Genomic DNA, 26,560 nt, shown 5'->3' on the forward strand with positions numbered 1-26,560 from the left:
GTGCATCGTTTGGTGCAGGAGACCGCTGCACTTGGGACTCGATGCAAATCGATGCACGATATAATATATTTATCGGTCTTGGTGTGCGCGCAAAGTTCGTGCAGATAGTGTAGTGTCGAAATTACCTTTTGAGTCGGTGAAGACGGAGCCGAATTCGCCGGGCTCGACCGCGGACTGGGAGATGAGACGCTGGCAGGCTTGTGGTGCTGCTGGGCGGCTAGCAGTGGCAAGCCCAGCGCCGGATACAGTCCCACGCCTCGGGCGGCCAACGATTCCAATATGCGACCTGCAACAATAAAATTAAACCGTTGTAATGTACAGATATTGTTAATAAATTTTTTTTTCTCCATCGGAAACACATGTATACGTATAAACGGAGAAAAAGTCTGGCGCACAATACGTGAAATGTACATTAAAAACTTGTGTATGTGTGCGCGAGCGCGCGTACGTATTTACATAATCAACGCATTAGTCATTGTGTCACAGACGGACGTGAAATAAGGTAAACACGAAACCGGAGCAAAAATAAAAGATGGAAAAATCGTGCTCTCTCTCGCTCGATGAACCGCGTGCATAGAAACCGACGACGACGCCTTTGGGGCAATTTTTGTATACCTGTCAAGATAAGCATTTTTATAAACGCGCTGTGCATATTATGCTCTCGTATGGGAGCAATGCACGCGCGTACATGTAAATGTAGGTACGTGTAATATATTTTTTATTTCATATTTGTATCGGTGTTGGAACGCCCCGGGCATCAGTAGCGCACACACACACACACACACATACACACACACCGGCATGTTTATTATGCGTAATGAAAATGCGGTTCGTACGATATTATATTTATTATTATTATTATTCGTCTTATTATTTATCGTCTTTGAATAAGACGCGAACACACGTTTATCATTTTTACTCTCTTTCTTTTGGCGAAAATCGTGAAGTGAATATTTTTTTTCCCGCAATAAATCGTGCAAGAAGTTATACAAAAGTCGAAAACGGAGAAACGACCAATGTCAAAAATCCCCGAGTGCCTGACGTATCTAGAACGACGAACGTGACGACGACGACTACTACTACCTACAATCCAGTCGCCGACGTGGTGGTCGGCGGACACGAGGAATACACAAATTCGATATTACCGACCGATTATGAACATGTCTACTGCTACGTTGCGGACGAGATTAGCATTTTTCTTTCTATCCGAACAAAAACGTTATCGTTTTAATATTTCTACACGTGTAAGGGGGAGTGAACTCATGTCTCGAACACACCACGGACTAAATGTCTGTTAAAATATTTAATATGAATATGTCATTGAAAATAATAGAAAAACTGTATCGCTGATGAAAAAACACACGATTTAGCATTAGTGAATGAAATCCATTGTCCTGAAAAGTATGTGTACACGGTACATACATAGGAACTGCTAAGATTAATTCAACTGGTACGTGTTTTGGTTTTACTAAACGATGATATACCAAATACAGTTATTCTATATACCTATCAATAATTTATTTTCCGAACACCTGCGTGTTTTTTGGAACCGTTACGTGTCGATAGCCAACGTTTATTTATTGAAATAAATCATTGACTCTCGGACTAAGCTAGATCATAAATAATGATAAATAAATAATCGAAGTATTTTCTGGGTATAATATGGATATATGTATATATCAAAAACCCTTTTAGTTTTCCACGTCTTTCCTAACCCACGTCGTCTTAAGAGTTGACCTTTTATCTGCTTTGTTTACTTTGATCGTTCGACCACCAAGCGTGCTGTGTCTTAAAGGATTTAATCGTTTTTTTTTTTTTGAGTATACATAGTATGTTTGCCTAATCACTGCGCGCTCTGTATACCATAGTATAATAATATAATAACACCTCCTCACTGGCATGTGTCTAAATATTATGTGTACATATTTTAATATGTGATTTTTTTTTTCAAAATGTTCCTAAATATTCCTAAAAACGCCTTATGTGGTTTTCCGTGTTGTTTAACCAGTCGTTATTTTTTGGAAACGTGTAACGTTTTATGTAAATACCTACGCCCATTATCGTCGTCAAGTTACCGTTGTCATTTAGTTAATCTCGTCGACACGGATCCCATGCGGACGGTAATCGCCAGGTTCATGTTTTTATTTTCGACTTTATTTCTTATTTTTCTTGAAACATTTTTCCCCCCAAAATGACTACATCGCGTGAGAAGTCGAATGATGGGGGCTCCGGTTATTCATTTACATGTTAACTTAAACAGTAGTTTCTACTACTGGAATATTTTACTAATTTATTGGTTTTTTTTATTTTGCCCTCATAAAGCTATTTTTTCTTACGAATATGTATACCCGCATAATATTTCCGTGAACGTGCGCGTATACACATTTGTACACATATATATTGTACATCTAACGTATACAACAAACGATGATATATACGTATAATATGTTGGTCGCGATCTGCATTTCACCCTGTTCGCGTGGACGAGTTCAATCCGTTTCCCATTGTGATTCAGGGACCCGTAAAAGTGGAGCACAATGCTAAAGTAATGTGACACCCGGTTAGCAGAAAAAAAAATAAAAAAATATTGTTCGAGTGTTTCGGTTATAATATTTTGTTCCCGTCATTACCGTCTTAATCCGCGTGCTTGCGTGCGTGTTGGGGAGGGAATATATACCGTCCGAAGAGACCCTCGATCCCCGTGTCGCGCACACTTGTCTAGCCCCTTGTATTTTTTGCACACATATTTCTACACGAGGGTTTCCGTAAAACGGGTAAATATTATTTGCGGTGGAAACTGTTAATAACCGTACACATGCACGCACGCACTCGTCCCCGTATACTACTGAACGCACGTACACATAAGCACGTAGTCCCCTTCGGCAGTTTGATATCCTCATTATTATATTATGTATACGCGACGCGCAGACACATGGGGAGATCAATTGAACAGGTTAAAAGCTATATAAACGAGAGAGAGGTTTTTTTCCTCTATACTCCGCATAATATCCTGGGACCGGGAGAATTTTTTTACGTTTTTTAAAGGGGACTAATGGATGACATCCTATTTTGTTCCCACCGTGTTTGGGCGTTTAACCCGGAATATGATTTTGCGAAAAAACACTGTAATAGCAGCTGACAAGATAGATACCTCTATTTTTATATATAAAATTCTATTATATATGTATGATTGTGTGTGTGTATGTGTGTACTTGCGAGTGTACGAGCGATGACGCGCCGTCTATTGTCGCAAACTCGGCTGGATACTTTTGCATTTATGTTGGATTTGACAATAAAAATAATAGTAATAATAGGTAATAATAACAAAAAAATAAAAAATAGAAGGCTTCGATGATAGAGTTAGATTGCGTGTGAATGGCGAAGATCGTTTTTTTTCCTCCTAGTCCTTGAAACGGGTGACAATAAATAAATAAATAAAAATACTAACGGCCTAGAGAACCCCAAAGTTCTTTTCCCTTTAAAAAAGTTTTTTTTCGTCGTTCGTTGACGCATAATATTTCAACGGATAATAAAATACACTGCGGCTGTATATTTATCATTTATATATAAATGTGTGTGTGGACCGCACAATTAACGCATCCATACGTGCCGCGTACTCGCCAAGTATACATAATATTGTACGCCACTCGTTTAATGATGTCGTGCAATATATTATATATTATTATATGCAGTTGAATCATGTTGAAACTATGTTTATCGTTCTACTGCCGGTGAGGAAACGTATTCGGGAAAAAATTTTTCTTACACGCGCGTACGAATCTTTACCCAGACTCGCGCCCGCGCGCGCATATCACATAGTAGTTACTAAATTATTATTCATGATTTTTTCGGTCATTTTGGACGGGTTGTTTATTTAACTATCCGAAAAATTATGCATAATGCTATATAGAGTACATCCGTTCAGCAGTAATGATTAATTTCTACGAATTTTAATGAATACGTTTTGTTAATACACATTTATACACTCACACACGCGTGTACCGCGGTATGAAATATTAATGAATATAATAGTTCATTATTTCCGGGCAACTGTCTAGAATTATTATTTATTTTTATGATTTTTTTTTTTTCGTTGAAAAAATGGAGATCGTCACAAGTGACTGACTATGCTGGTTTTTCGACGAATTGAAATTCAACAAATCCCGATGTGAAAAAAAATAGAAGGAAGAAAAATGTCAGAAGATATTAAGACGTTTTTTATTTATTTATTTTTTTTTCACCGCATTTGACTATAAACGCATCCATCCATCGGACTAGTTAACAAACGCCGCTACAAACAATAGACTGAACATTTTCCACGTGAGTGATTTTCGTACTCGTAAGGAAGCAGTTCTTTTACCAAAAACAATGTATACAGTCCATCGAACCATATACTTAAATAGTAAATATTAGAAAGTATTTTCTCGAAACGTTAGCTCCGAGTTATTAAACGAAAATTGATACCAAAACTGTACTAGTGCATTTCACCCGTTGATCGATGCGAATAAATATAATGTTAGTATCTCCCATTGTTATACTCGACGATGAATGATCTGTAATCGTTATCGTGCGTGTTACATCTGCTATGAAATTGTTTGAAAAACAAAATTAATAAAAATAAAAACCACGTCCGTACAAAACATTGATTATTTTAACGTTTACAAGCTATACATAAAAACGATAATAATTTATGAATTAACGACGTGTCTACGGTTGAGTCATGTGTTTACAACATTCGATTCATTAGAAAAATCATATTTACATTTTATTAACGTATTCAAATATTAATAAATCGAATGCGGAGAGCGAGAACAGTCGAACGTACAGTGTTTTTACGGACGAAAAACAAAAAATAAAAATCTATTTGTACACATGCGCGCTTATAATATATTTTATACGGTTAATATAATATTTAAACACACAAATGTGGCGTGTATGGAGCGCGCGCGTCGTATGGGCCACTTGACGAACAGTGGAATTCATTGAGCACACAAATCTGGCGTGTTCCTACAATGTGTTTAACTTAAAAAGTTCTTTAAAAAGCGTACGCGCGTGTGGTGTTGTTTAAGTATATTTTTCTTTTTTTAAAGAAAAAAAAAGACGGAAAGAGTGGCGGAGAGAGAGACGGAGAGAAAGAACACTGCATAGTAATGAACGTGCTGCTGTTGGCGTACAATAATACGGAATATGTAGAAAACGTGGCTCGCACTCGTCAACAGCGAACGCCGTATTCGGTAAATCAAAACAGTTGCGTTCGTATTGATCGCGGAGTGACGTAAGCGTTTTTCGGTAAGCCTCTTTGGTCCGCGGGATCCGTCGTGACATCATTGTTTATCGACTTGAATAATAACAACGCGTTATCTTTTCGACTCTCTATCGCCGCGCAGTGCGTAGGCGCAGAGTCGTGCGTGCACCCCGTGGTCGCCCCGCACCGGGCGCGAATCCCGTTCGTATTACGGTTTTTCGTCGGACTACGCGCGTTTTCGACCGTACCAAAACGCACCGCGACATCCTCGTAAACCTTTGGCTGTTGAACCGTCGAAACAATGAAGACGAAAATCTGATTACACACATCGCGCAGCTGTCGCGCGGTGCAGTTTTTTTTAACCCTTGTTCACATGTATGTGTGTGTGTGTGTGTGTATGTGTATGATTTCGTTTCGTTCGAAAGTATAGTAATAATATGTACACGTTTGCTCGTACACTGCTGTGGCAGGACACCCGAAATCACGAATCGGAAGGGGTTAGGCCGAGTTCCCAGGAACCGAAAGGATTAATAATAATAATGGGGGAAATACCGTATACGAAAATACGTTTTCAAGTGTTTTTTTCGTGTACACACACACACACACACACACACACAAACATAATATATATAAGCATATTCATCGTGTGGGGATAAAAAACGGAAAAAAAGTATGTGTATTATATGTATATAGGTACACGATTACACATCCTACCTGGCCAGATGTACGCCAGCTGTATACATGGTTTTGTGCACCACGATACTCGGCGGGGGTTCTTTTGACATCTGCTTTGCTGAAGTTATCCGCGTACGCTCGCACGTATCGAAAGTTTCCGGAGAAAACGTCGCGGCCGGAGCGCATTTGCGTGTGCGCGGTGAAAAAAAAATCGAATCGAAAACGTCCGAATCGCGTAACGATCGTCAAAATCTTATGCAGCAGTACGTGTGCTGTTTTCGATAAAGATAACAAACGAAAATAACGACAATAGTAACGTACAATAGACAACATACGGTATTGCTGCGAGACACGTTGCGCTAACACTCACGGGACATTAGGAGGGATTCGCGTTCACCGTCGCGGCAATGGTAAACGCGTGCGGTTCGGAAACTATGAAAATTCAGTGCAAACGAGTGTGTGACGAACGCGTGTGACGACCGATTGAGAAGCGATCGCAGAATCGACACGTGCGGTGTCGTCCGGCGATTTATCAACACGTGTGTTCATTAGAGACGTATATATTTTGCAATGTGAAGGCTACGGAAGTGTTGTCGGAACGGAAAAAATGGAAAAAATCGATGTACAGGCGAGACAACGAGTGACACAGAGAAAAAGAATGTGAGAAAGAGAAGTACACAAGTTTCACGCAATCCACAGCAGCGCAGTCGGTCGTGTGCGGAATCATTTTTCAAACGACCGTTCTCGCGTGATCCTCTCTCTGTTCAATTCATCACAGATCAAGTGGTTAACAGGAGAATGTCAAACGGCCCATATAATTCCTCGCCGTCGCGGGTCCCCTCCACCATCCCGCCGACCGTTGAGCTCGCGTCTCCTGCGCCGCCCGTTCGTTCCCTCCCGACGAGTGACGTCTCGCGCGCACACCAACGCCCACACACATACGCATTACATTATATTCCGGTGCCTATGCGCTGCAGTGTTTCGCCGCAAACGCATCGTATTCTTTCGCAGAACGGGTCGTAACGATGATTTATTTATGCGGGCGCGCGATCACTGCACCTCTACGATGCATCCCCCGCCCGTGTTCCCGCCTAAAATATATTTCGCGCATGACGCGTCGTATTGGCTATTACGATCATATACGATATATTGCGCGGATACATGTATATTATTGGATATATTGCAGTGTACACGTCAAAATATCATCGAGTGATAAAATAATATGTCAAAGATGAAACAAAATGGATCGATGTACAATTCACATGTTTATTGTGTTTACAGCAATCCGTTTATCATTGGCAACGTGGCCAGGGGACACGCCCTCCCCCCGTGCACCGCACTGCCGGGGATGTGTGACATCGTGGGCCGGCCGTAATAATGCGATAAGATTCGGTTTACGCGCGCGTATTACATAAATCCCTGGGCCGCCGAGACGCACGCGAATCGCCACCGCGGTCGGAAGGTTTCCGAAACCTTTCAAAACGTGAAACGCGAAAGGAAAAAAATAGTGCACCGATACAAATAAATAAATAAATAAATGACCAACGTTGACGTACGCGGAATCGGTGGTCGAAGAAAAATTTATCCAGAAGAGGCACCAGGGACGAGGGGTGAAATTTGCCATCGGTTGCAAAAAACCCGCATCGGAGAAACCGTACAAAGCGCGTGTTTTCCGCTTCGGTGAAATCCGATTACCATCCCGTCTGTCCCCGCCCGTACCGCACACACCGCAGCACCACCGACGAAAGCCTCGCAGCGTTGCGCAAAATTGCAGTCTTTTTTCAATTGCACTCGTCAAGAAGGGTCATCGGCGGCCGACGGTTTTATTACACATGACGTACCTACGATACGCGTGTACGATAGTTTGCTAAACAGTTTTCAGATATAATACGTATATTTGTAATTTATGTGTATGTGTATTGAGATTTCGCTGACGTCAGCCGATACGTGTGCGTGTTCTAATGCCTACTTCAAATAGAACAAGAAACTTCAACGTGTCCGGTGGATACCGAAATACTTAGCGATTCGTATTCACGCGCGCGTGCGTAGGTACGTGACTGTAACACTTGACATGACGACCGATGAGATTGACAAAACTTGATTTGTCCCGAAACACAAAACCTGCATTTTTCATTGCACCGAACAGCGTACTGGCCGAAAACGATTATTATTTCGCGTACACATTGCGCACCCTGATGATAAACAAACGAAAGTGTGCGATTTGCCAAAAATCGAGACGTACGGCATGTGATGCCACACGTGAAGAATAATTCCACGTTCGTACGACAATTGTTAATTGTTCAATACTTCGCTCGTTATAGGATTTCGGTACGCAAACCTAGGAAAAAATGTGTGTACGAGCGAACATTAAATTATATATCGAATGCAAGTTTAACGATGGACGGATAATATTTCGCGGCTCGTTTGCAGACTTCCCCGGAATATCCTCGATCGGAGACGATTAATATTATATTTTATTTTTTTTTTAACGAAAACAACTCGTTTCCCTAACAATGAGCGACGATAAAATTGTAGCCGATGGGGTGGGAAACAAAAAGAATCCGTCCAGGCGGCAGTTCATAACGATATTTTTCGAACAATTAAAAACGTAAAGAGGAGAGAATAATGTATAACAGATAGTTTGCTGGAGGGTGGTGAAATAGGGATGATTGAGATAGAGAACCGGAGGAAAGAAACAATGAGATGCGGTGTGGCGGGCGAGTCATGGGGAAGGGAAGACGGCGAAGAAAATATAGTCAATAAAACGCACCCTGGAATATAATAGAAAAACGCGTCCGTTCGTCTGGGACAGTTAAAGCTATCGTAAAAGTTTCGCGTATCGCGTCATAAAAACGGGGCCAATATGGCCGAGCGCGGTTCCCTTAAGACGGTTTTTGCTGCGAATTTCTTTCTCCTACGCCTCGTCCTCTGCACCGCTATTACCGCGCCAACACTCGGAATATTTTCTCGGTATTATTCTCGTTTTTTTTTTTCTTTCTTAAGGCTAGTGCGCGCACACATTGGCCATAATTTATTGCAGATGTTAGCATACGATTTGTATCGGCCTAAAAAAGAATATTATTATGACCATAAAAAGAGTGAAAAAAAAAAAACCGAACGAACGAACAAGACCACCGCCGTCTCCCAAAGACAGACGGTTTTTACAACCCTGCGCGCGCGCGTGTGTGTGTGTAACGCTCGTTTTATTTTTCATTAAAATAAAGTCTCCAGACTTGCGTTTTATATTTATATTTTTTTCCGTTAAAACTCCACGGACCAACAAACACTCTTTCTCCCCATCTGCGAATATCTTTAATGACCAATAAAACGCGTACATTAGTCATGTACATGTAACATATACATTGCATGGTATGCAATAACGCGCGTTTCGCTCCCTGGAACAACAATACGCACGTAGAGCGTTGTTCGCGCGAAAGACAGCCACAGGAGTACATATTTTCCTAATCCTTTTCTCATGTCCGTGGAGGTCGAACACGTGTTTGCCCGACACCGGGAATCGGTCGGACAAACGAATATACCGCGACGATATTTGCTAATAATCGTGCCCGCGCGCTGCACCGAACAGAAAAATCTCCATAACCCGACCGATCGCGTATATAATTCGTGGCGAGCGCATGCGGGTGCGCGCGCGTGTGTACGGAGCGCTGCGCGAACGCCTCGGTGGGAGCAACAGATTTGATTAATCGTTCCCACGGCCGAGATGAAGATAATGATTGCTGAGGTGAGTCGACACATTCTTACGAAAATTTACAGGTGCCACGATGTACGTATGTGAGTGTACACAAGCGCGTGCACGTATATATGATAATGATGATAATGATGATGATGATGATGATGTGTGGAGCAGCGACTGCGGTGATATGTGAACGAGTTCGGCGTGACGGAATAAAAAAAATATTAACCGGGAAAGACGTAGAGAGAAAAAAAATTACCGAACTAAAATATTTTGAAATTTAGACGTCGTACAGCAAGAGTGTACAATAGTAATATTCATCAAAGTCGATTCGATGCACACACTCAGCGCGATTCCCCTCTCGCAACGATATCGTGCACGCAAGTGGTACGTGTTCAGGATGTACGTCCTGCGCCCGCCAATTTTTGGTTTTCGGTAGATTTCCGAGAGGTTCGTTCCGGGAGGAACGAAAGAAACCCGCGACGGTCTAACGGTCGTAATAGTTGTACGCGTGCGCGCGTGTTATTTATCGTCTTTTACGCGACGGCCGCACTGGGGTCGAAACGTTTTAATTATTGTTCCGCGAGCACCGAATCAATTCATCTCGGTCGAGATCGCGGGCGAGCCGCTCGGCCAAACACGTTTTCTTACCGTAATTGAAACCGCGAATCCTGTAAGCGCGCGCGCACGAACCAATATACACGCAATCGATGTCACAGGATTCGGATTTACTTAATTATCGTATAAAAAAAAAAAAAAAACTCTCGGCGACGGCCCGTGGCGCGCGCACGCTGCAGCTGGTACAGACCAGATCTCGCGGAGGTCCTCTACAAACACACGCGCACCGCGTAGTGTATGATCATAAAATACAAATATAAATACAGGTACCCGCTGCTATATTAATCGATCGCGTGCACGTTCGTACCGGACACGAATTCAATACGCCAAACGTCCGCCGGGCAAGAGCCCTCGGCGCCGCCGCCGCGTTTACCTTACCGAAGAGATCGCTGTAAACATCATTTGTTAGAAACATATCGCGTACGCATTACGGTCTACAGCAAACGGTACGATGTTTTGATGTATTGTAGAAACGTGTGCAAAAGTTAAAAAATAAAAATGTAAAAAGGACGCAGAGGCGCGTTCCCGAGATCAAAACATAGGCCCAGCCATGGTGATTGTTTTAATTTATATAGATAAACGTTATTTATTTTTTGTTAAGTTTTCAAACCATTTTTGAATTTATCCAGAGAAAATGATCGTATGACACAATTCGTCCTGTTTGTTTTGCCAATAATATTTAAAGATATTAAAAAGTAAACGATAACGGTGTAAAAAACATCATTGTTATTTAACGGGTGCACCGACGCCCCCAAAAGGACATCACGTTCGGAATACGGTCCCGTGCACACGAATCGTATCGGACGGTGAACGTTCCGAAGGAGATCTCCTGACGCAGGACAATGGGAAAAAAGCGGACTTACCGGTGGAAAAGTTGACCATGGGAACGTTGTTGGTGATGGCGTCCGCCACGTCCGTATTCAGCCCGTAGATCTCCAGCAGCTCGCGGACCGTGTTCTGAGCGTATTCCTTCAGGTCGGTCGCGTCGTGCGGCTGGTGGTGCAGGTGCGGATGGTGACCGGCTGCCGCGGCGGCCGCCAGTATGTGCTGCACGCCGTGCGCGGCCGCGGCAGCTGCGGCTGCGGCGGCTGCGGCCGACGCGGACTGCCGTTTGTCCGTGGTCTGTGACTGCTGCACCGCGCACGTGAGATCCATCGGGGCGGAACCGTCATCGACGCGCGGCCGCTTGGCCACAGTCGACCCGGTGCACGCGCTCAGGTCGAGCACGGCAGCGGTCGTGGCAGGATCGCCGGCGGCCACGGCCGGATCTCCGGCCGCGTCCACCGCGTATCCGTTATCGCGACCGTCCTCGGCCGTTTCTTGCGTGTAGCTGATGTTGCGCGGCTGAAAGTTTTTCCGCTTGTTCCGCGTGCTGCTGCTACTGTTGTTGTTGTTATTATTGTTGTTGATGCAGTTGTTGACAATGATGCTGTTGTTGTTGTTGTTGTTGTTGGTGATGCCGGCGTTCGACCTGGCTGTCAAACAGACGGGCTGCTGCTGCTGTTGGTATTGGTGTTGTTGTTGTTGTTGTTGTTGTTGTTGCAATTGCAACTGGTGCTGACGACGGCGTCTGTTGTGCTCGTGCTGCTCGTCTCGGGTTCGGTCGGCTTCGGCTTCGGAGTCCGTGTCCTCGGCCGATGAGTACACGCCCAGCGGCGGCGTTTGCACTTTGCTGTGCCGAGCCGCTGTGGCCGTCGCCGCCGGTGCAGCCAACAATCCCGTATCGGCCATTGTCACCATTCAACCTGTATTGGACAAACGAAGACAACACCGATTAGACATGATTGTTGTACAATCATCAAAGGACTTATTAAGTAGTAAATAGCATTTTTACGCGCGTAGAGTACGTTTTTTTTCCGTTGCCGATCGCCGAAATGCTTATGGGCAAACGAAATCGTAAAAGAAGTGGCGTTTTCTTTTTTTTTTGGTGACTCCGTACGTCGATGATCAACGGGCCGGGGCAACAATGCGATATATTTTTAATTTTTATGTATACGTTTTTACTGGCCATGGCTGGACAATGGGCGTACGCGGACCTCATGCGTCGAGCGCAGTGTTAACGGACACGGTGTCTACTCGCCGAGCGAAATCCGCGCAACGTATCGGTATCGCTTCCGGCCGAACGCGTAACGTGCGTCGCGCCGGTGATCGGTTCCCGCGCGTACGCGGTCTCGTCGCCGAGGCGCCCACAAAAGAAACGGAATAATGGGACACGTAGACGAGACGTGGGAGAAGAATTTTCCTCGACGACGTGTGAGACGGCCGGATTTATTTTTATTTTATTTTTTTACCCGTTCTTTTGTACGCTGACGGCCGCGGGCGCCGTCGACGTCGTTATTGTCGTTATTTTTATTAACGTTGTTGTTGTTGTTGTTGTTATTATTATTATCATTGTTATCGTTAGATTCGCGCAACATTTGCGCCGGAGCCACGGTCGACGTCGACGTGACGGGTTTCGGAGGCGTAGGGACCGGTCGCGGGACGAGTTCGTACGCCGGCGGGAATGAGAACGGCACGTGCTATACACGTTTGGGCCAAGATTTTTTTTTTGGAGGCTGTACGCGTCTACGAACTGGATTCGGCCGTGGCGGACCTGGAGCTGCGGTAATTAGTATTCCCCCGTCGTTTCGAAGACCGCTGGAAAAAATCACGGACCAATAAAATAAAAAAAACCAATACAACCCGATTTCTAACGACGATCGATTTTCGAAACGGTCTAGACGAAGTGAAAGCCATGCGATGCACGATGGTCACGGTGTTATTATTGCCGGGAGATGACGACCGGGGTGAAACCGCAGCAGCGCACGCGGTCCTGTTGTTGTTGTTGTGCCGCGTGGCGGAAGGAATTTCGGTAGAGAAGATCTTGGCAGCAATAAATATCGCAAAGGTTTGGACCGAGAGGGGTTGGCAATGTGCGATCAGGTGCCGGACGAGGAAATCCCCCCCAGGATCATTAGTCACACACGAGTTACCGATGTGTATGCTTGCGCGCTCGTCCCCCTGCCCGAAACTATTTAGGTGCAGTTCGGGCGAGAGAATAAAAAAAAAATCACGAATACACACACACACATACACACGAGTATTACGTATTATTATAAATATAAAAACCGTGTCCCGCAAATCAATGAACCGTGTCCGCGCGCGCAGTATCGGTGTCTTTTATTTCGGATGCGATTTTCCACCCTCCCAGCGCCGCGGTTGCAATTTAATACCGTTTGCCAGAGGGATGTGTAAACCATTTAATAATTTGCGTTTTCCGCAACCGATACCGTGGACAAATAGTGTAAACAGATGTAAAACCGTTTGTCCGCGGGGGTCGTGTTCGTAACGAAAAAAAAAGGGTAGGTGTTCATGGAATCCGTGCATAATTGGTTAGAGTTATTTGTAGGTATTTCGTCCGATAAACGCATATTATAGGTCGTTAGACGTACGTCGTGTGTAGGAAAATATAAACGTTGTTACATGCAAACTGACTTTTTTTAATAATCGGTTTTTGTTTTAAATTATTCAAAAACAATAGGAGTTGGGTTTCAACTAACCTTTTTGCACTCGAATAATAAAATTGAGTTAACGGAAACAACGAAAAAAAAAGTAAATAAATTACATATGGAGTAACAAAAAAAAAAAAAAAAACGCTGACACCTGGTTACTGATAATGTACAGGTGTGTCCCGCGGCAGTAATAAGTGACATGACTGTGTATTACATTCTGAGGAAAAGTAAAAATCATATTTTTACCCAGTAACAACAATGATAATCCGATTAGGTGTTGCACACAAAAACGGTTTCGAAATCGTCGCGTCGAGACGGTACACAAATTTCTCGACAGCTTCGTGATCGCGAACGGATAAAATCGTGTTTGTTTTATGTCGAGACGGGGGTGATGGGATAGGGGAAGGGAATGAAGGGATAAACCTACCAGCACCAACAGTTTTTTATGCTTTTATTCGTTACGTTACTTTGGTCGACAAGATTTCGTGACAGCTGCACCTCCGAAGTACATACCTACAGATAGCCGGCTGCACTACCGTTTATGAAGTAAACGACTGCATTAATTACACAATACCAACGTAATACACGCAGCACGCACCGAGTGCGGGTGATATTAAAAATGTACGGTTTCCCTTTTCTCTAATTTTTGAATTTTTTTTTTTCCCCCAAAAATAAACATTGTGGTCCGTCACTGCGATCGCAGCAGCGCTACACGCCTCTGCCGCGGACAGACATCGTCGCGACTGAAGGACGTCCTTTTGTGCCCGTCCTCACAATACGTCTCATTGTACCAGAATCTCCAAACGCTCTACTCGTCGGTTTTTATCACCCTGTTTTCGTCGTAGGACGCGTAAAGGTCGCCAACATTTACATCCCCTACTGACGAGCGCGCGTCACGTGCCCCGGGGCGTGTACCGCAAAGGATACGGTTATTTATTTGCATATTTTTCACCAGAGTCAAAGGGCAGCGCGCGCGGATTTCAGCGGACAACTCGAGTGGAAAACGATCGGAGAAGAAAGGTCGTTTTTCCGCTGGACGATTAACTTCACCCTTTGCGCGCTACGTGTGCGCGAGTTAGCCGGAGCGAATCGAGTCCTCACGTGAATTTTCGCGTCCTTATTTGACGCGCACTCATCCGACCGTCCGGAAAATGCTCTCGTCGCGTGGATACCGTGCGTGCTGCGGTACCGTAATAACGTATGAATAATCGTGCGCATTAAGTATCCTATTAATTTATCGGAGACATTAACGACGGCACACGATATCGCCGTCAACAGGTACGAGTTTGGCGCAATAATAACGATGATAATAATACGAGACCACAAAACGAACATAATATACGGAGCCCATTGGTTTGTGTAGGCGCCAGCGAGCCGAACGCGGCCGATTGGTTACGGCGCAATCTTCCGGTTGTCTGACGCCGCCGCCGTTCACGGTTTGTACATAGGTACGGTATCAAGTTATTACGTGTACAATAATATAACGTGTATATGTTATCGTATTATTCTTTTGTGCACCGGCTGCAGCGTACGGTAAATTATGATTTGTTTTTCTATTTCTTATTTTCATTTTTTTTTTTTTGTGTTCAAACGCACAATATAAAATAGTACACCTCTCGTACGAGATTGTGCCCGTGCCTGTGCGCATTGTGTGTGTACGTACGCGCGCACGCCCCGGGCGGTGTCCTGCAAAACGTCCGGCCGACGAGTAGACGGGTAGTACCGGAGCGGTTTAAAAACCATCCGTTTCGCGAAATCGTACGTTTGTCACCACCTCGCGTGGGTAGGTCTACAAATCTTTCGTATCGAACGATAATAATTCGAGGAGATAACGCATGTGCGGTTTCTCGTATTACTCGGCGATCGTTATACACCTCCGAAGTATATAATATGATACCACCACGGCGTCCTACGCCCTGAAGTTAACAAACCGAGTTTTTTGCTCGGCAAAAACGAGAGAAAAAAAGTAATAAAACAACATATCGACGACGGCGTGTACGGGCGGGCATCCGGTCAACGTTTATTGTGCAGCGGTTCTCAAACTTTTTCCAGCCCCCTTCGGACGTTACGAACGATCGCCGGAGCCCACCGAAAACCGGTAACGCTTAATTATTTTAGACCACGATTCGTCGAAGAACAATGTTTGCGGTTTACGGCGGTTTAATTTTACCGACTCGCTGTGTCAAAACAAACGTGTAGGCTTATTAATATTATTGTACAAATTAAATCGTCCACAGAAATATAATTGGATAACGATTACGAATTGGGTTTAATGCAGACGTGTTCCGCGCACACGGTTTGGTGCGTAATGTACGGGGGCGTGTGAACAACGTTTAGAGTAGTATAATAATATTGTAATAATAATGTGACGACGACAAGAAGACACGACGTACCAGTGCCGTTTAGTGTGCAAAATTCGTACACGTTATAGTTTGTATTATAAATTTATTGTTGTCGTTGCGACAAGGGGAAATGAGAATAATGAAAGAAAAAAAAATAAATTGAAAATAAAATCGAAATAAAAATAACGTATTATGTACTTCGTGCGTTTTAATAGCGTAAATCGCGTCGTGACGCCGCTCGCATATATTGGCAAACCTACTCGCTCGATTTTAATTATTATTCGACTGATGGATAAAAACTAAAAATGTTTTTTTTTTCCAGGGATATAAAATCGTTACAACCTTACAGCTCGTACTCGGCTCGTAAATTAAACCGAAATCGTTATAACGTATCGCGGAGGAATGTTCGTTTTCACGTTGCGACGTGTGTACGCAATAGGTTCTTCGCTGCAGTACCTATGTAATACCATATAAATATAACATAACACTTTTTAAAAACGCGGCGATCGTTATCCGCGTGGTTACGTATCGGAGTCACGGTTTGACGATGGGTTCGCGCGTACTAAATTATACGATATTGTGTGTGAGCATGTAATATTCCCCGTCTTTGTTAATTGTTATTCGTGATATCATGCGCCGCGGTAGACACGATGAGAAAAATAAATTATGAAAAAATATTAAAAATCCATGGTAGCTACCCGTGTGCAATACTAGTATTGCCGTCTTTTGGATCTTAGATTTGCGTGAGCGTAAGTCCAAATTGTTCGGATCGTGCCAAGCACTTCGACGATAAACACAACTACTCTTTCTCTCCTCTCGCACGCAATTCCCCGGTTTCTGGCTAAATAACATCCTTAGTACTTCGTGTACCTTGACAGTCCAGTATCGGAGATCATTTGTTCGACTAATAATGTTCTCGGTCTCCCTCACCTTCGATTTTTCCTTCTATTATTCTACATACAGACTAGTTCGTTTTCAATATGTGACCAATCGTTTTCCATCGACTTTGATAAATGCATAACTAAGTGTATTACGTACGATACGACGAGAGCGCGTACACATTAAACAGAATTTATTATACTCCCGAAATGTAAAACAACACGTCACTGCCGCCGGCGTTCGTATACACCACTACCATATTTAAAAACAATCAAAAACGAATACACCGTATTATACGTTACTATGATTATTAAAAGAATACGCGTGTAGGCCAGCTGTAAGCGATAATGTACGGTGTCTTCGTTGTTGGCTACGACGTCCACATCGAATTGCACATACTGCTATAAAATTATCATTTTTTTATCATTATTTAATCATTGTTAATAATTATTGGTAAATGGCATTGTTGTATGTGGTAGAAGTGGTCAAACTCAATTAACAACATTTGTTAAATTAATTTAATGTACGAGTAGCACAAAATACCGTAGTAAAAATAATAACCTAAATGAACTCTTAACTATCGATTATACGCAGAAACTAAAATATTAACTGTAAAACAACTTTTTTATCAAAAAACATTAATCTATATAAATCAAAAAAAAAAAATTAATAGAACCTGTTTTATTCATAAATATAATACTAGATTTGAATACGTCAACATTCTTAGAGTTAATACCTACTACTAATTTCGCTGACAGTTATCTGACAACTGGATTTCAGTAATGCCAAAAACTTCAAATAGTAAAAATCACTAGTATTTTAAACTATTAAAAAACAAATGGCTACTTATTAATTACTCATACTTTAGGATTTTTTTTAAAAAAAAGTGCATGTTTAATTAATAGTTATAAATAGTATTGTATTTTTATTATTTTCGCTAAGTTAATATAAATGAATATATTTAGTCTTATACCACTTAAGATATTTGTTATTTTATTTAAACTATTTAGAGACTCCGGTATATCATCACAAAGTTATCCTTAACGATAGCACAGCGTTACTGTAAATATTAATTCCTAAATGTTATTTTTTCTCTTGTATTACTTTGCTCAATAAAAATGTTATTGTGTAAATACGTATTGTAAAGCAGTCGGGTTTTGATTATTATTTCAATATCGAGCGTGAAAGAGTTTTGAAATCCGTACTTGAAATCTACACACGTATTATTGCACGGCAACTGCGTGTACGTATAACATGATATATGTAAAACAACCTTTTATTGATGGAATAAGCAATATATTATTACCGCGAGAGAAATCTAAGAAAAATAACGATATCACGTCATGATCATATCGTTGCGTACAGAAATCGGAAAACGTTTTGCCGCGATAATAATTACATTATTCGCGCGTTCATGTTTTTCGCCGGTGAAACACTAACGATGACCGCGCGTGCCAAAATATAAGAAAATGAAACGAACACCTACCTCCTACCCGATGACGACGACGACGATGACGACGACGACGATGGCTGTGACGGCGGCGAAGACGTTTAGAACAATGATTTGACCGCGCCGTTTTTATATTATTATCATACAGATGTAATTAAATTCCCGTCATATTTGACGACGTCTGCGAACAAAAGAACAATAATAAATCTTTGTTTTTGTCAAAAAACCAAAATAATTAAGATTCCTCCGGTTAGTTAAGAGAGAAGAGAAGAAGATAAAGAAAAAAAAATAATAAAATAAATAAATACGATGAAGGAGTGTGTCTGCCGGCTATCGTCTTGTACGAAATGATAAATGACCTCAAAAAAACACGGTCCGCCGGCCCACCATATAATACCATCTAAACAAACCCGGCTCCGTGTATTCTTTTTCGTATTCTACCCGAGTTTATACGCATCATATACGCCCGGCGACGTACGTACGTACGTATAAAATATATTATTTTTTTCTCTCTTAATTTTTATTTTAATTAAAATATGATTAACGAGCCAATACGGACGACCTCAGCGGGCTCAGAGAATTAGTGCACGCACGATAGATCCATCGCGCAGCGGCGGTGGCGGCGGAGATTATATAATGGAATCTAATTAGCTTCAAGGGTATACATATATATATATATATATACATTCGACGAAAATTCATTAAGACCGTTTAAAATATTATTATTGCGTTTAACGAAAAAATGAATTTCGCCCAACCCGTATACGCATACTTTTTCAAATTTTTTTTCTTTTCTTGTAGAATACACATTTTTTTCGATTTCGATGACTCACGCGTAATTCGTGCTCCCGAAATTGACACCGGGCTTTACGGCGCTTTTCATTAAAAATAATGACTCATATCGAATATTAGTATTTACGACGCGTACCGCGCACATTTCCCTTTCTGTTTTACTGTAGGGAAGAATTAAAAAAAAAAGAAAAAAAAATTGAACTCCTATTCATATGCAAACACACACAGAAGTGAGTACCCCTAGCACGTAACGAGTTCTCAAAGAGTATTAAAAAAAATATATATACCCCTTCTATATTTTATTATTGCTATTGTGTTTGTTTGTCGGTAACCCTTACGTTCTTTTTTTTCCCGATAAATATACATATAATGTATATATATATATATATGTGTACATAGTTCCCATCGCCCGTTATTAATATTTGCATAAGTCGACCGTACAGTCGCCATTTTGGAATCACGAACCCGTTTTAAGTTTCCTTTTGTTTTCGTCCTTCCTCCAATTTTTCCTAAACATATTGATCATGGTCAACTCCCATAATCCGCGTACATGTCACCCGACGCGCGCGCACTGCGATTGTCCCCCACGAGTAATAATACGATATGGTGGCACCCCAGTGCAGTTGTAGTGGGTACGAAATGGCTAGTTTTTTTCTTTTACCGTGTTCATATGCATAGATTTACATTTATTGTGTCCTCTGGACTTGATCGATTTCGAATTCAATAGCGAACGCGCGACGCAAAGAACGCGACGACGTTCAATCGCGACAAGGCTCGCGGTATCGTGTGTTCACTGGTTTTTTGCAATCGAGAGATTTCAATACCGTAACAAAGACATATCGGCCGGAGTGGTATCGTAAAGACTTCGACGTGCACGGAACACGTATCAAAAAACGCGTGCGCGCTCAATGCAATCGAGGACAAGGCCGTAAAAGATTTTACTTCCGGACGGGACTTGGGAGCCGTAAGGGTTTTGAACGACGACGGGCGACTATCGCGTTGGCAGGTTGATAAAACGACGGTTCTCCGTTTCGGTCGTGATGCTGAAAACGGTTATCGTTTCCGCGGACACAAGGACTCGTCCTGCATTCGACCGCTCGTGGTTACAGCCGAATAACGCTCAAGTAAGATCCGTGTGCGATTGGTTGGCGGTACGCGTCGCGCGGACGTGAAAACGAGCGTTGTTCTACGCTCGAACTGCGGAGAGACGGTGACAATAACGATTTGTAAAAAAAAATAATCAAACCCCCCCCCCCCCCCCCGTGACTATATTGTTAGTTTTAAGTTTTTCCGTCAACGCGTCGACAATCTCTCCGGTCGGTCCACGTACGTTTCCATTATTGCTATGTGGTTCACGGGTTCGGTTTGTCGCGTTTCGTACCATCGCGACGATTCAACGCACAGACGTCGCTACCGCTAATTATGCCGAATCGGCCGACCGTAACGTCAAACCGACGTCGGCGGTGCGGGAGCGAAATCCAAAACAATATGTATACAGAGGTGGAATGGGTAATCAATATGACATTATCGAGGGCCCAGGCCCAGGAGACGATCGCCTGTTTGTCTCCCTGGCCAGTCCACCCATGGCCGTCGATCATTTTTCCGCGCGTCAACACACGCGTGCGCGTTCACCGCCGAGTTACGTGCCGTACGTGATGCATGAATATCGCTGCGTACGGTTAGGTAGCCGTCACGGTCGATCCGGTTTTCTGTTAAATGTTTTTATTTTCACGTCGGTATTCGCCCGCGGACCGTACGATACACGCATTACATACGTGCGACGATCTCGCCGCGTAGAGTATCCGCGAACCGAAGTAAAAACGTTCGAGCGCGCGCGCGCCCACCGTCGAATCGAATTTTTTAAATAAACATACGCGCCAACGGTGTACGCATGTGCGCACGATATCGCGTAATCATAATATTAAACGAGTTTTTTTTTAATTTAATTTTAATTTTATATTTCATATTTTCGGAGAAGCGCGTAAAAACGTCCTCGTCTCACTGCGAGACCGAACGCAGCAGATGCGTACGACGTCGGGATCATCCTCGTCATATAATATATTGTAACGTTTCACTCGTCGAGAGCCGAACGATTTTAGAAATACGTGTAAAAACGGATATCTGTGCGACGGAACGCGATGGACGCCGCGGCATCCGAACCGATTGAAACCCAGACAAGCTGACGATTAATTTTCATATATGTTACAATAAAAACGTGCTATATCTATTTTAACGTATGTACATACGTGGTTTATATATATATATTTACACATCGAAACATATACACATATAGTAGTGCACAATATATAATATTATAATTTTTTGAATGAATGAATTCGTTTTTTTCTCTTACGTTTTATGTCTGTGTGTACGAGAGTGTGCGCGCGTATCTATCAAAAGTGAAAGGATGTAACACATTTGTTATGTTAATAAGATTTATTTAATAACCGACGATGCTTGGTGAATATGTAAATGCACGATTCTTTTGTTGGGTATTTACAATATTTTCGTGTAATCTGTGATAATGAATGCGACGCAGCATCCGACCCTATTTAACAAAAAATATATATATGTATATCGGAGTGTATAAAATAGCTTTTAAGACAAAAATATTAAAAGAACACACGAATTTTACTTATTGACGGGTGCACGTTTCCTAACCGGATCGCGCGTACAACGAAATCTTAATTCCCGTATAGGTCTGTAACCAGCCGAATACTATATAATACACTAACATTTTCACGGTATACGATTGCCTAAAAGCACTGTTTGTTTTTCTATGTAACACGTCATTAGTACACCGTTTGAAAAAATCATGATATCATCGTCATAGAAGAGGAGCACGAACGGAAATAACTATTATAATAAACTAACGATGAAAATGTACAATATTCGAAAGCACGTATAATTTACGATTTACATGTTTATTTATAATATTCGGTTACAATAAAACGAGTTCTTTTCGTATGCGTATAAAATTAATACACACGACCACGGCCAGCCGTATTTATTGTTCGACAAGAAATCGTGAGCCCCCCGTTCTCGCTTTGTCGCAGTGTACGGTGTTCGGCGATCAGATGATAATAATTTGATATTGCGATTTGGACGCTTTAAATCAATCAAAGCAACGTATGAAAACTACTGTAAATAGTAAACATATAATAGTATTAGTGTAGTTAAATTTAAACGTAGTTTGTTTGTGGAAAAAAACAATGATTATGCAACGCGCGATGTATTTATAATATGTCGTGTACAGTAAGTAGCAGTGCATGCACTATAATATCCGTTCTGTTACCTACGGACTCGGTTAACTGCTAGAGTTCGTATTTCGGCTTATTCGAGAAAACGTGACAAGCAGCTGATCGATCGGACCGGTTGGCGTATAATGTTATACGGACATATATAATATGCGAAGGTCGGCGGAATGCCGAAATCTTGAGACTGCCAACCAACACACTGAAGGTCTGGAAGTCAGTTTTAACGTGTGATCATTAAAACGAAAAAAAGTGCAAATACAAATTAACGTATAGCGTATTTTTACGGAAAAATAAATAAATAAAATGAACACGTGCTCGGGCAAAGCTGTACAGCGTTCGCGAGACATTTCACCTAAACGCGGTGCGTACACTACTTGTGTATTCCGCTCGTCGTTGTTCGTAACGCGAACGGCTCGCGTTTTACGACGGAATAATGCGAGAAATCCAAACGATTTGATTTTTATCGATTTTTTTTTTTTAGTTTATTAACTTTTCACTATCGATTCGTACCCGAACCGCCCAGCAATATCTTTTACGTTCGTATATTGAATCTACGTTTTCGGTAAGCGAAAAACCCACCGCGCGCGCGGTGCATGCGTGTACGCGACGTGCAATAAGTGCCCGGATAGGAATAATGACCGATGATCGTTCGACCGTTGCGCACGACGACATTGCGACGGATTTTATGGGAGAAACATTTGGTTTAAAACGTACATCAATACGCGCAGGGATGTAAAGAAGTTGTTATTTGTTGAACAATAGCCGAATGATCGCGACACGATATTTTCGATATTTCAATACGAACTGGTAATATCGCGATATCGCCAAATTTCTTTTCCACCGCTGCACAACAATAATAATAATAGATAATACGTATTATTATGTCGTACGCGAACAGGAATGTGACCTCATATTCTATACGCACACGTAGATATCTCGACGGAACGCGTGTTTAAGTCGTAACGCGTTGATAAATTGTACACACAATAAAATTACATTTGTATAAATGTATATGTATATAAATTAAACATATACGTACTATATATATATACATATATTATTGTAACGCAAACGTGATTTAGTATTAATTCGAATTAGCAGGTGTTTCGATTCGTACCCGTAATACGCCGTAATGCGGCAACACGCGGCCAATAAGATTTCGAAACGCCGTACGGTGTACGCGATCGTTGCGGTTAAAATAACAATAGCGTACGAGACAAGAACTCGGACGATTTCCGATCCGCACGGTGAAATCATCGGGTCGCGGCACTAGAGATTAACGTAATACGAGCAGCGAACGATATTGCACGCGCGCGGCGGCGGCGGCCCAGGAATCGGACGGATTCGGGAAAGGAAGACCGTAAACACGCAATAACGTCCGACGCGCCGTCGGTGGTCCACGTGAACCGAGTACGCAACGTGGTCGGTCTTGCGCGTCGGGAGCACGAGGGTAAACGTTCGAGTATTAACGATGTTCGTTTCCGACCGGACCACGACAAAACTTCGTACAAGTCGCGATCACTTCCGAGCCGTGCGGAAGATACAGAGAGAGAGAAAGATTTCAACCGTGTTTGTCGTCGGCCGAAACGTCGATCGACGCCAACGACGCGACTCCACGGGAGTGTTCTAATGAGAGCCCCGTCGAAAGAACAGAACGAGAAACGGTACGCGGAAGATAACACGCGACAGATAACGTTCGTCGCACCGCGGCGGCGGATGTCGCGTGCCCGAAGAGGGCTGCGGCCAAACCGTCTGGGCGTCGGTGCGAGGCGACCGCGGGGAGAACCGGTTGATTCATTCACGGTCCGTTTACGTCGTCGTCGCCGTCACCATGGCCGTCCACGTGGTCGATTGCGTGCGCGGACCATCGCCCCTTCCCTGTGTAATTATTACTGTTATTGTTGTTGTTAACGACTGGCGACGATATCGTTTTTGTGATATTATTTTACGGTCGTGTGCGTATCGCGGTAACGTAACGGTTACCGCGCGCGTGGCGTTCATGGCGTACTCTGTGTCATCCAGTGTGATCGGGGGGTAGTTCACGGGAAAACCAGGTTAGGGAAAAATCACTTCTTCTTGGCCTTTTACGGTCGTTGAAGGATTTTTGCTGTCTCCACTACATCCCTCCATCAATCTCCACCCAAGCTGTCCACTAATGTTACTCAATATACCCGTTAGATCGTTTTTGACCCTCTGTCTGCCCAGTGTAGACTTTTCCAATTGATTTTTCCTTCCAAAACATTTTTAAAATCCTGTTTGACCTCCATACCGACCTGCCCACTCGATACGCTTGTGTTTTACACGTTAATACCGGGTTATTGGTCAATTTGTTGTACTTCTCCTAATCCTAATCCTTCTAACCACTCTTCTTTCAAAGTAAGCCATTTTTCCACATCATCTCCTCGTTTAGCGGTTGACCGTGTTTCACGCGCGTACTTTAAAACCAACCGTAAAAAACTCGAGAATAGGCGTTCCATTGACCGTCTGGACTCCAGACTCTAGAGGGAGCTTGAACAATTTTTGTAATCCTTGTTAGAAACAGCGATCCTCGGTTTAATTTCATCACGTGCTTATATAATAATCGTAAGAACATATAGCAGCACGCGGCTTTCGGGATTTTCAAAAAACGCTACAAACACACCAAGCGGACGTGATGGCGGTTTTTCGACGACCGTACAACAAAATGCGCTACACGTATTTTTCCAAATACTTTTCATTATTATCTGAATGTTAGTTCATGTTATCAATGTTACGCCAACCGTTTTTTAATTTTTAATGACGACTTATGACGAACACGATATTCGGCGGGTGACGACGACAACCAATTTCTCGAAAATCCAGCTCGAACGCGAGTGTACCCCCACTAGGAGAGACAGACGATCGCGACCGGGCAAACGCCGAGTGCGTCGTAGTGCGGACACCCTATCAAGCATTATTACCGGAGGGGGTGGGTTTTTATTTTTTTCAATCGTCCGCGACTTGCGTAATAACATTACGAAAGTCTGAAGGGTTCAACGCGCTTTTGTCCGTATGCTATACATCGTAAAACCGATACGTATGTGTGCCACCAATTTCTTAGGGGTTATTTTCCGTTCATTTTTTTCTTTTTTTTTCTGTTCACCGACCGTTACCGACATCTTGTTGCGTTCACTTTACGGCTACGTTTTGTACGAGTGTTTTTCGTCCCCAAAAGTTCTCTCGTTACGTACATCAACACGATGACAACGCGAATGTTATTCGTGGTATATACATGGTATTTTATTTTATTTTATCACCGCACTGAACAATCTACGGGTGTGTGTAGAGAGAAAAAAAAGGGGAAAAAAACCGAATAATAAAAAAATTGTTATAAATAACATAATCATTGCGCGCGTCGGAACGAAAACAGCCGTCACTGCATTAACCTTTTGGGATTATGACGGCGAAACGGTGAGAGCGGGGTTAGGGGGGCGAAATAATATACATCCATTAACACGTTTTATAGGCGCGGCCGCGTACCTGTACACACACACACACACACACACACACATACGTAAGAAGTTTTTTTCTTTCTTTTACTTGTATTATTTATTTATATATTATTATTATTATTATGTACGAGTGTTGAAGAAACGATCAGTATTCCTGGCGTTTTTACAATAGCTCCAGAGAGATAATAATCACATATTATAACGTGTGATATCACACAAAACCGTAAAATCTTTTTGTTCTCGGCTGTGGTGCGACGCGCGTCGATCAAGTGGTTCTCAGCGTGAAACAATATTAATTATCCGTTAATTGCTCCTTTTGTGCAGCGGCTGTTATTGGTCCGCCGCGTACTCTGCGGCTGCTGCGCACCATCGGTGCGACAAAAGGTGAAAATCACGTTCGAACAAAAAAATGTTCAAACCCCGAAACTCGCTCGGCGTACAACTGTGTAGTACACATCATATTCTAATATTATACGTAGTGTGTTATAATGCGCGCGTACGCAAGAGTAATGATAATCAACGAAAACGTACATTAGGTATGGGCGGGGAATACGCGCGATAGTAAAAAAATTATAATATGGATATATCCGTGTTCCGTTGAGCATGGCTCATGCGGTTAGGTATTTTCGTTTGCGGTCAGAACGCTT

The 26,560-nt window shown here is 42.7% G+C and overlaps 1 protein-coding gene across 6 annotated transcripts in view; it reads right to left on the reverse strand.

Annotated features, from left to right (window-relative positions):
- LOC112680000 overlaps positions 1-26,560 on the reverse strand; it is an 81,737-nt gene that overhangs the window by 45,739 nt on the left and 9,438 nt on the right. For 4 of the 6 annotated variants that reach the window (XM_025549968.1, XM_025549965.1, XM_025549966.1 and 1 more), the window contains exons 2-4: positions 18,431-18,575; positions 11,096-11,977; positions 126-286 (exon numbers count right to left, since the gene is read on the reverse strand). In XM_025549968.1, coding sequence (XP_025405753.1) covers positions 126-286; positions 11,096-11,972 — 1,038 coding nt within the window. In that variant the 5' untranslated portion in view covers positions 11,973-11,977; positions 18,431-18,575. Of the gene's footprint in view, positions 1-125; positions 287-11,095; positions 11,978-18,430; positions 18,576-25,823; positions 25,835-26,560 lie in introns of those variants that run through there. The other 2 variants (XM_025549964.1, XM_025549963.1) reach the window with 2 other exon arrangements.

This window comes from Sipha flava, unplaced genomic scaffold (genome assembly GCF_003268045.1).
Source record: "Sipha flava isolate LNK unplaced genomic scaffold, YSA_version1 171_pilon_pilon, whole genome shotgun sequence".
Taxonomy (NCBI): Eukaryota; Metazoa; Arthropoda; class Insecta; order Hemiptera; family Aphididae; genus Sipha; species Sipha flava.